General features: G+C 38.6%; 1 protein-coding gene across 2 annotated transcripts in view; it reads left to right on the forward strand.

Moving 5' to 3' along the window:
• Tsp (Thrombospondin) overlaps positions 1-10,156 on the forward strand; it is a 41,754-nt gene extending 31,598 nt beyond the window's left edge. For both annotated transcript variants that reach the window (XM_073086965.1, XM_073086966.1), the window contains exons 17-23: positions 58-235; positions 2,918-3,093; positions 4,207-4,312; positions 5,182-5,391; positions 6,136-6,319; positions 7,923-8,160; positions 8,730-10,156. In XM_073086965.1, coding sequence (XP_072943066.1) covers positions 58-235; positions 2,918-3,093; positions 4,207-4,312; positions 5,182-5,391; positions 6,136-6,319; positions 7,923-8,160; positions 8,730-8,815 — 1,178 coding nt within the window. In that variant the 3' untranslated portion in view covers positions 8,816-10,156. The remainder of the gene's footprint in view (positions 1-57; positions 236-2,917; positions 3,094-4,206; positions 4,313-5,181; positions 5,392-6,135; positions 6,320-7,922; positions 8,161-8,729) is intronic.
• Positions 10,157-11,105: the final 949 nt, after the last annotated feature.

Raw genomic sequence — 11,105 nt, forward strand, 5'->3', positions numbered from 1 at the left:
AATCGAATGTAAAGTACCCTCAAAACAATGATTAAAACGCAATAAATAACTCCCCAGACATCCTCAACGAGCAGGACAACTGTCCGCGCGTGGTCAACCCGGGGCAAGAGGACATGGACGGTGATGGCGTGGGCGATGCCTGCGACAACTGTATCCGCGTACGGAACCCCACACAGGACGATGCTGATAGGGATGGAATTGGAGATGCCTGCGATAGCGACGTGGATAGGGACCAGTGAGTGCTGTCGGAAATATTTACCTTGTTATAGTACACGTAAAACTGCTAGACCGCTCTGAAAATATAAATGAATGGCGTCTCCATAGCAAATTGTATGACTGCACTTGCTCGCGGCAACTTCAGAGCGGACTAGCATTTTGGCGAGGACTATACTAATTTACTATGAAAAACGTTGGACGACGCTGATAGGGACAACGTGGGGGATGCTTGTGATAGCGACGTGTATAGGGACCTGTGAGTGCTGTCTGAAATATTGATTTGGATTTACTATCAGAAACGTAAGAGGATGCTAATACAGACAACGTGGGAGATGCCTGCGATAACTGTCTCCGCGTACGAAACCCTACACAGGATGATGCAGATAGGGATAATGTTGGAGATGCTTGTGATAGCGACGTGGATAGGGACCAGTGAGTGGCTGTCGGAAATACTCTTTTAGATCTACTATCAGAAACATAGGACGATGCTGATAGAGACAACGTGGGGGAATCTTGTGATAGCGACGTGGATAGGGATCGGTGAGTGGCTGTCGGCAATATTTATTTATATTTACTATCAGAGACGTAGGACGATGCTGATTAGGGGTCGCAATACCGGACCATCTAAGCAAAACCGGTATTTTCGGTACTGACCCCAGACAAATCCCGGTATTCCGGTTTTTTCGATATTTTCGAGATTAAGATAAAGTTACTAATTTTTATTAAGCATTTTACTATGTAATGTTAATTTAGTGGAATTCCGAAGGAAAATATGTCCTATTACTTAATACCAAGTTAATTACAGAAGTTTATGATTTATTAACGACGTTATGAGTTCCGAATTCATCAATAAATGAATTATATAAAAATATATGTGGAAAGCTGGAAAAAAATATCTCTGTAGCCGTGCACTCTTGACAGAGTGGTCGTGGCATGATGATGACAACTGGTCAGTCATCCACAGCTGCCTTGAACAGACGCTATTGCGATCCTTCGCCACCGCCTTCTATGCTGGCCTTGCGGCAACACTGTTGGCGGGTTGTTTCTTGACGCCTATTGTCATAATTGTCATTGTTATAAAATATTTTGAAAATGTATCATCTTCCTCTAAATGTTTCTTTTATTGTGATACACTCAAGAAATATAGCATAAAACTATAGTTACTGCACTTCCTTGTCGACCCTTTTATATGAAGTGTAATGAAAGTAGTGTGGGCCCAGTGTCGTGGTCACTGTCCATTTTCCCAGACACGATTACATATGGTATACAAAATGTCAACCTCGAGTTCATCCATTGATCGAAACACTTCAATAGGAATATCATCTATATTAATTGCTTTGTCGCGTTTTAATAAGTTAAATAGCAGCGCGTACTTCATCTTTGAATATACATAGATGGTTCTTTTTGTATATCATTTTTTGGCATATGTTGTGTATAAGATCGACTATTAGAGAAAAGTGATATGAAGTATTTTGTCATACATTGACGATTTCCTTAATTTCGGTAACAATCACATTCACACCATTAGAATCCTCAATAGCCCATGTTCTGGATTTAAATTGATGGGTTATACATCGGATTTTTTAAGAGATCTTTTATTTCAAATCGAACCTTTTCTTTAGCTCTCCGACGAAGCAATATACAATACGCCAAGTCTCACCTGACATCCAATGCTGATGTTTGTTGATTTTCATAGGTTGTGTCGATTGTAACGCTTGTTTAATATGGACTTTTGCATTGTGCCAGAGTCCATTGGAGTCAATTTATATGACTATAACTTTATTTTGTTTTATTTTACTAAAAACCGAAAATACCGAATATCCCGGTTTTTGTGAAATTAAAACCGGTATTAATAAGACGTAAATTTGGCCCGGTATCCCGGTATTTTCGAAATCTCGAATACCGGATTGCGACCCCTAATGCTGATAGAGAGAACGTGGTAGCTTGTATAGCGACGTGGATAGGCACCAGTGAGTGCTGTCGGAAATATTGATTTTGGATTTACTATCAACAACATCGACTAATTGATATAAAATGGAATTGCAATAATAGTTAGCTACTTGCTATAATAGCTAGTTGCTAGAACACATAACAGCAATGTTAAGCGCTGCTGTGTTCTGGTTTGAAGGGTGTGGTAAGGGAGACATACTTTTCCGAGATTTCCCAGCTTAGTCCTCAGGGGTAGTGGTGCATCTGTGGCCGACCTCAGGTAGGAATATCTAATCTTATCTAGAGTTGATTACGGATGTCAAGAACGGCAGTAGCCACTTACCATCATGTGGACTTCATGCTCGTCTGCTACTCCTATAAAAAAGTATAAAAAATTAAAATATACTTACTTAAGATTAAAAAACAAATATTCAGTTAGTATGCATTTCCCATTATCGTTACATTTTAGTCTGTCTTTCCCTATACTTAATATTAGTACTGGATTTGTCTAGAGACTTGCCAAAAGATTATCTATCACAAAGTTTGATGGTTGTTTCATTCTTAAATCGTTGTCTTTCACAGAACAAAATCTTGATTTTGTAGAATTAGCAAAAATAACAAATGTAAAGATAGATAGTATTGATAATGGTGATATATCAATACTATCTATCTATCTTTCCATCCATCCATTATATCTATCCATCTTAGTTTGATCATTCTAAAGTTGGAGTTCTCATCATAAAACTGAGCTTTACCAATTTAAATTCCCCAGGGACGGTATCCAGGATGGTTTGGACAACTGCCCGAACTTGGCCAATAGTGACCAACTGGACGTGGACAACGATGGGAAAGGCAACGCTTGTGATGAAGACATTGATGGTGACGGGATACGTAACTTGGAGGACAACTGTCCCTTGGTGTACAATCCTGATCAATTAGATACTAACGGTAAGATGCACTCATATTTTCAGAGCTGTGGGGTAGGTGTTTTAACCGCTCATGGCATAATGCTGAGTTTGTTCCCTTTCGCGATTATTGCAGCGCATAGTATTTTAATAAAACTAGGTAATTATAATCTTATTTGTTTTTTGTCCCTTGTGATTGTATTGTTAACGTTATTTTTATTTTTGAGTTTGTGTCCTTTTATTTCAATTTATTTTTTGATTTTCATCTTTGTATATTTAGTTTTATAATTGTACTGCGTGCTGCAATTGTCTTGAATAAATAATATTATTATTATTGTATTTTAACTGCTTTTAATATATTCCACACTAGTACCCGCGGCTTCGCCCACTTTTTGTTCAATCATAATAAAATATAGTCTATAGCAGGCCTGAATAGTGAACTTTCTGATTGTGAAATAATTTTCATGATCGGTTCAGTATATCTGAAGATTAGCCCTTACAAACAAACAAACAAACAATGAAAGTGACAAACTTTACCTCTTTGTAATATTAGTATAGATGTAGAAATAAAGCAGGGCTATCGGGTTAAATTTAATCATCGTCGTTTATGTCCTTTACATTATTAGAAATGTTGCCCATTGGCATAATACTTGTACATATTACATTAATATGTACAAGCAAAAATGGCGAAAAATGTTTTTTTGTTAGTGTTTTTATGGCACCCACAGATAATCTTAGCATGGAGTTAGTGTCATCATCATCAACCCATTACTGTCCCACTGCTGGGCACGGATCTCCTCTCAGAATGAGAAGGATTAGGTCATAGTCCACCGCGCTGGCCAAGTGTGTATTGGTAGACTTCACATACCTTTGAGATTTTTTTTTATTAATTTATTATTATTTTTTTAATTTCTAATACGCACAAAATTTTGAAAAATCAGAGGTGCGTGCTTGGGATTTGAACCTCGGAACCCTCGATCGAGAGGCCGAGTTTCTCAACCACTAGGCTATCACTGCTTAGTTAGTGTAATTTTATTTAATGGAGTGGATTGCATGTGTGTTGCTATAATTTACACAATATGGAAAGTCTTGTAACTTTCTTACTCACTCATTCTAAATTCGATTTAGTTTGTCAATGGTCTGCATTATTTTCCAGGTGATGGAATAGGTGACGCTTGTTTTAAGGACAGCGATGGTGACAAAGTACCGGATGGCTTGGACAACTGCCCGAATAACTCGAAAATATTCAGGACCGACTTCAGGTACCATATTTCTTACACTCATATAAGAATATAATAAATCTGTATCAAAAAGAAAGAGGTTATACTCATCCTAATTGACATATTAATTAGGGAACTTTGACTAGTTTTACTTTTTAACTGAGTACTGGTTCAAATTGAATGGTTCAAATCAAATAAACCGTATTTATTTATACAATGCCTGGTTGGTTCCTGAAAATTCAGGCTTCTAGCTTCATATACAACAAAGTTAAAGGGCGTCAAAAATGGCCTGATTTGATTCGAGAAATGGTACGGCCGTACCGCTTTGTTTTTTGTTTTTTTGGCTCGACTTGGCAGAGGCACTGTCGTGCCTCCAGATTTTGATAGCATAAAAACTTATTTAATTTATTGCATTGGAGCCAACAGTTTAATTTTCAAAAATAATCACGGTAAGATAATATTTTATTAAGCGATTAGTCCACGAAGGAATAAAAGAGAAGAAATAAAAATATCCAAACTTAAAAAAGGTATTACGAATATTTTGGAGCATGAAAACATTTTTCACTATATTTAACAAACAGTATTTCCAATTTTACAAAGCAGTGACAGCCTAATGGTTTAGAAACTGGGCCTCCAACGAGGGGTCCGAGGTTTAAATCCCAGGCACGCACCTTTGATTTTTCAAAGTTATGTGCGTATTAAAAATTAATTATCACTTGCTAAAACGGTGAAGGAAAACATCGTGAGGAAACATGTACACCAAGAGATTTATAAAAAAAAGTCTCAAAGGTATATGAAGTCTACCAATTCGCACTTGGCCAGCGCGGTGGACTATGGCCTAATCTCCATTCTGAGAGGAGACCCGTGCCCAGCAGTGGGACAATAATGGGTTGATGCGTCACAATTTGCAGGAATTACATGACGGTCCGTTTGGACCCCGAGGGGGAGTCGCAGCAGGACCCTAACTGGGAGATCACCAACGAGGGCGCGGAGATCCAGCAGACCCTGAACTCGGACCCTGGGTTGGCTGTGGGCTTCGAGAACTTCGGTGGCGTCGACTTCGAAGGCACGTTCTTCGTTGACTCCCAGATTGATGATGATTACGTTGGGTTTATTTTTGGGTAAGATTTGTTTGTTTCTTTGTTTGTTGAGTTTAAGAGTAAAGAGTTTCAATTCAGAGTAAAAATCGTGGGGTGCATTTTATTTATTTATTTTATTTATCACAGGCATACCAACTAAGTACATATTATGCAAAAATATACAAAATAAAAAAAAATCACAATATTACATTTATATGCACTTAAATCAAAGGTTTGCACAACATTTTTAGAAAGAAAAGAGAAGTAATAAGTAAACAAATCTATTTAAGAAGTGATAAAAAAAACTAAGAGTAAGAGGTAAAGTGAAGTATAAAGAGTTTAGATGTCTTATAACGCTGTGTTAATTTTTTTCTTAAATTGACCTAATGAATCTGCAAAGATATCGATATCAATGTTATTAAATATTAAGATAATTTTTTTTTGCGTAAGATTCATTGGTGAATTTGTTGCATATTTATTTTTGTTGGGATATGTCTAAAACGGTCCATAAATCCTATAGTAAGTAAGTTTAGCTTGCCTTGCTGATACTTTGGGTACACTAATGTTTAGTCGCTTCACTGCGATTCATAACTATTCTCTAATAAATAATTGCCAATAGAATGATTGTAACATTTAAAATATCAAGCACACCACGCTTTTTATTCTGAATTGAAACTCTTTACTCTTTAACTCTTTGTCATGAAATTTCAGTCTCATTCGATTAGCAATAAAAGCGTGTTTTTTTAGTTTTCTTTTAACTATTATTTATTTTCTTAATTTTTTCAGCTACCAAAGCAACAAGCGATTCTACGTGGTGATGTGGAAGAAGAACACGCAGACGTACTGGCAGACCACGCCCTTCCGCGCGGTGGCCGAGCCCGGCATACAGATCAAGCTGGTCAACTCCAAGACCGGCCCCGGGAAGACCCTCAGGAACTCCCTGTGGAACTCCGAATCTACGCCGAATGAGGTAAGCTGACAATCATTTGAAGAACCCTCGGGAACTCCCTGTGGAACTCCGAATCTACGCTGAATGAGGTAAGCTGACAATCATTTGAAGAACCCTCGGGAACTCCCTGTGGAACTCCGAATCTACGCCGAATGAGGTAAGCTGACAATCATTTGAAGAACCCTCGGGAACTCCCTGTGGAACTCCGAATCTACGCCGAATGAGGTAAGCTGACAATCATTTGAAGAACCCTCGGGAACTCCCTGTGGAACTCCGAATCTACGCCGAATGAGGTAAGCTGACAATCATTTGAAGAACCCTCGGGAACTCCCTGTGGAACTCCGAATCTACGCCGAATGAGGTAAGCTGACAATCATTTGAAGAACCCTCGGGAACTCCCTGTGGAACTCCGAATCTACGCTGAATGAGGTAAGCTGACAATCATTTGAAGAACCCTCGGGAACTCCCTGTGGAACTCCGAATCTACGCTGAATGAGGTAAGCTGACAATCATTTGAAGAACCCTCGGGAACTCCCTGTGGAACTCCGAATCTACGCCGAATGAGGTAAGCTGACAATCATTTGAAGAACCCTCGGGAACTCCCTGTGGAACTCCGAATCTACGCTGAATGAGGTAAGCTGACAATCATTTGAAGAACCCTCGGGAACTCCCTGTGGAACTCCGAATCTACGCTGAATGAGGTAAGCTGACAATCATTTGAAGAACCCTCGGGAACTCCCTGTGGAACTCCGAATCTACGCCGAATGAGGTAAGCTTACAATAATTTGAAGAAATTAAGTAAAATAAAAAGTATGAAAATGGATTTTATGTCTGATGAGTTTTAGTTTGAAGAGTGTGAAAAATAATAATTTGAAGGAATTAAGTAAAATAAAAAGTAAGAAAATATGTCTGCTAAGAAGGTTTAAGTTTGAAAAGTGTGAAAGAGAACACTGATATGAGAGATTCCAATATAGTCTTCAGGGGCAGCAATGTATATATCGACGACTCCTCCTTTCTCCGACGAGTCCTCCTTGAAGTCGTCGACAAATACATTGCTGTCCCCTAGATTAGACTAAACCTATCTGGTATTGAGTACAGATATTCATGGGTTCTTGTGGCTTTTAAATCAGGTCCATGCACCTATGTTACGTATCTAATATGTAAAAAAATCTAGCCCTAAAATGGAAATAACCCTTTTCAGCGACTGTATTGTTACTGTAGTAAACACTGAGAGTTCGAAGAGATGTATCATAAATTAATTTATAAGACTAACGCTGTTTGTCCATCGCCACCGAGCCGATACCGATAATTATTGACGGCGCCGAAGTAGCGTACATACATTTACTATAGCCGCTTGTCCACCGCATGACAGTCACCCGAGAACCGTCATCCCGGCCGCCGATATTTGTCGGGCCGATGTACCGGCAATATTATACACATTGGAACTTGTCCATACACTGCCGTCACACGCGTGGCAGCTGGAACAAAATAAACCGCCGATATCGGTCGCGGTGGACAAGCTATCGCCGTCACGACATATTAAAATCGGTCACAAAATAATCTCGTTCTTATCGGCTCGGTGACGGTGCGGTGGACAAACAAGCTTACGAGTTATGGATTTCAGGTGACCCTCCTCTGGAAGGATCCTCGCGTCGTCGGCTGGAAGGAGAGGACCGCGTACCGCTGGAAGCTGCTCCATCGTCCTAAGATCGGTCTCATCCGTTTGAAGATATACGAGAACAGCCGCCTCGTGGCCGACTCCGGCAATGTGTACGACTTCACGCTGAAGGGCGGGCGGCTCGGGGTGTTCTGCTTCTCGCAGGAGATGATCATCTGGTCGAACCTAATGTACCGGTGCAACGGTGGGTATATCTAGAAGTAGGGTTTTTTTTTGTAAGTATGAAGGTGGTAGAATCGTTTGTGATTCGGCTCCGGCGGCACCACCGCCACACCTATTTCTACCTCATAATATGCCAGTGTTAAATGCTGCGGTTTCTTGGTGTGGAAAGGGAGACATACTTTTCTGAGGCGTTCCAACTTAGTCCTCAGAGGTAGCGGCGCATCTGTGGCCGACCTCAGGCAATATCTAATCCTATCTGGGGTTGACCACAGATGTCCATGGGCGGCAGTGGCCGCTTGCCATCAGGTGGACTGCATGCTCGTCTGCTACTCCTATATTATAAAAAAATGTAACAAACGAGGATGCGGTTCACTTGATAGCAAATGATCACCGATCCAATCGTACTGTACTGTAATCAACTCTAAATGAACAGGGTTTATTCTATTTGAAGCAGTACAGGTTCGTTGTCAGTCCTGGAGATTAAAAAAGTCGTTTTATAATGTACATTTAGATAAGGTAGCTGGCATCTACTGCAAGAACTGCTTCACGCTAGAATAGTTATGCTTTATATGATATTTATTTTCCTTTCAGATAAAATTCCAATAAATATTATTCCGGATTCATCGACGCGAATCCAGAAGAAGCTGGACGTGGATCATGAGTACCTTTATGCATAGTTATGCAGAAATTTAGATAATTTCATTCATTCGTGCGCGTATGACCTTGAGTCGTCAGCCTCTAGCTAACTAAGGGGAGGGGGGAAAAGGTGGGGGAAAAAGGGCGTCAGAACCAAACAATCTGTGAAATGTGTTTAAATCAGCGAAAAAAACAGTTCACTGGAATTATACGTATTTTTCGGTGAATAAGTCTATGACATATTTGTAATTTTGTAAAATCAAATCAGCTTTTTACACTGAGGCTTCCCTTTGATAAGTAAAGATACTTCGACGCCTTGAAATTGAATGAAGCCACAAAAGTCTGATTTGCCAGTTATATTTTTGAATTCTTGACAAATGAAAAACATTTTAGAGAAAATACGAATAAATAACTAATACTGCGTAATTTACACAATGCATAAATAAGTATTTAAAATATTTTAGGGACATTTTAGCACGGAGACGAGGCAAAATTTTTTATCCAACTATTTCAATTCTATAAACTGGTTACATTTTCTTGTTAGGAGTGAGTAATCTTTATTAATCTATGAGGGCCTCCATTCAACTTTACGCCCCGGGCCTCCGACCTTAGTCCGCCACTGCCGTCAGCAGTTACTCAGATGCCCTCTTTAAAATACTAAAGTATCTAAATGTTTGCACATCCCTAAAAATAAATTGGACAGGAATGACATAAAATCAAATGAAATGTATCTTTTTCTACATTACCTTTACCTACCTTACATTTAAATATTTAGCTTATCTTTACCTACTTTACGTTTACCAATTTTTTATAGAATTTTTGTCTACTGCAAATCAAAACTTAGTAGTGATTTAGGTAGAGGTGCAGTAGGCAACAATAGATCCAGATTGATAAGTAATAACGGACGTAAGTACAGGAGAAACGGACGATCGCTTTACCCCTTCTCCCCTCCACTACAACTATGAATGTTCAGCAACTTATTGTCTACTCCAGGATACACCATAAAACCATACATTTAGAATTTTAAATAGAATTAATTTAAGAAGGAAAATTACGCAAATGAATGAAATATTCTATATCAGTGTTGCTGTTAGCAAAATATAACTAGCTAGAGAAAGATTTCATCACATGGCAACCCAGTACATCAGTGATGGTTTTAAAATATTACGTACAAATTAACAAATTGCATTTGAAACTTAAGCTTTTAATAAAATTTATCCACATTTTTTATTATAATTATTTGTTCCGGAATGTTTAATTTAATTTTATACTGTGTTCAAATACGACAAATAAGTTATGTTTTATATAAACTATGTATATTATTATAATTAAGCTAATTTAAGGTTTATGAATATCTTAAAATAAATCCATTTTTTACTAAATATGACTGTTTATTAATTCTTGTTATACTTACCTCTTAAAGTGACTTCCGTGGGTAGGAAACTGTCAGTCTGTCAGCAACTATGAAACTTACTTCAGCAATTGATAATAGGTATTAAAATTATAAACGAATATAGTATCGATTTTTTTGTCTATATGAGTGGCGGTTACCGTACCGAGCTGATAGGCAGAGTTCCGTCACCAGCCAGATTGACATGTAAGTTATAGATAATTTCATATATATTTTTTTCTTTGTGTTTTAAATGAGGGCGCCGGCTAAAACTGATGCAGGTGCATGATTTTGTGTTTGAAATATAGTATAAGCAGTGCTATAGCCGGCGGATTTTGTTTCGATAGACACGCGCGGCGGGTGCCTCTCATATACTGTTTCTCAAAATCCGTTGACCACCACTGCCTAAAGAATTTTACCCGCAGCGGTACACAGCCTGTCCGGAGCGGTCGACCGCTCCATGTGTTCGCGCAATCTTTAGCGTCTGCCCTGAGCTTTATTTAACATGTATTTAAATACCTACTCGGTGTACTTGTATGTAAATAATTAATGTTTATAATTTGCTTATGTAGCTGCTAATAAGTAATAAAACAAAACATAATTAATACAGTTAAAATTTATAGGTATCGAAATTAATAAGTAATAAGTTCTAAATCATGTTAAGTAATATCAAAAAGCCAAAACTCCAGATAAAAGCATTCAAAATTAATCCATGCTAAGCTAGCTAACTTCGATATCTCTTACAGCACGAATGCTCACACCGCGAACACGTTTTGCCAGAAGACTCTGTTGACGTGGAGTTGACTCTTCTTGAGACGCTGCTTACAACCGATTGGCTTACAGAAGATTGTGACGTCGTCGTTCTTCGCCACACAACCCGTACTGGCTTCTTTTTCGTTTGTTGCATTGCTTCATCCATTCCTTTTATTATGTTCTTTACC

This window comes from Epargyreus clarus, unplaced genomic scaffold, assembly GCF_041222505.1.
Source record: "Epargyreus clarus isolate Ecla_fem2 unplaced genomic scaffold, WU_Ecla_fem_2.2 ptg000024l, whole genome shotgun sequence".
NCBI lineage: Eukaryota > Metazoa > Arthropoda > Insecta > Lepidoptera > Hesperiidae > Epargyreus > Epargyreus clarus.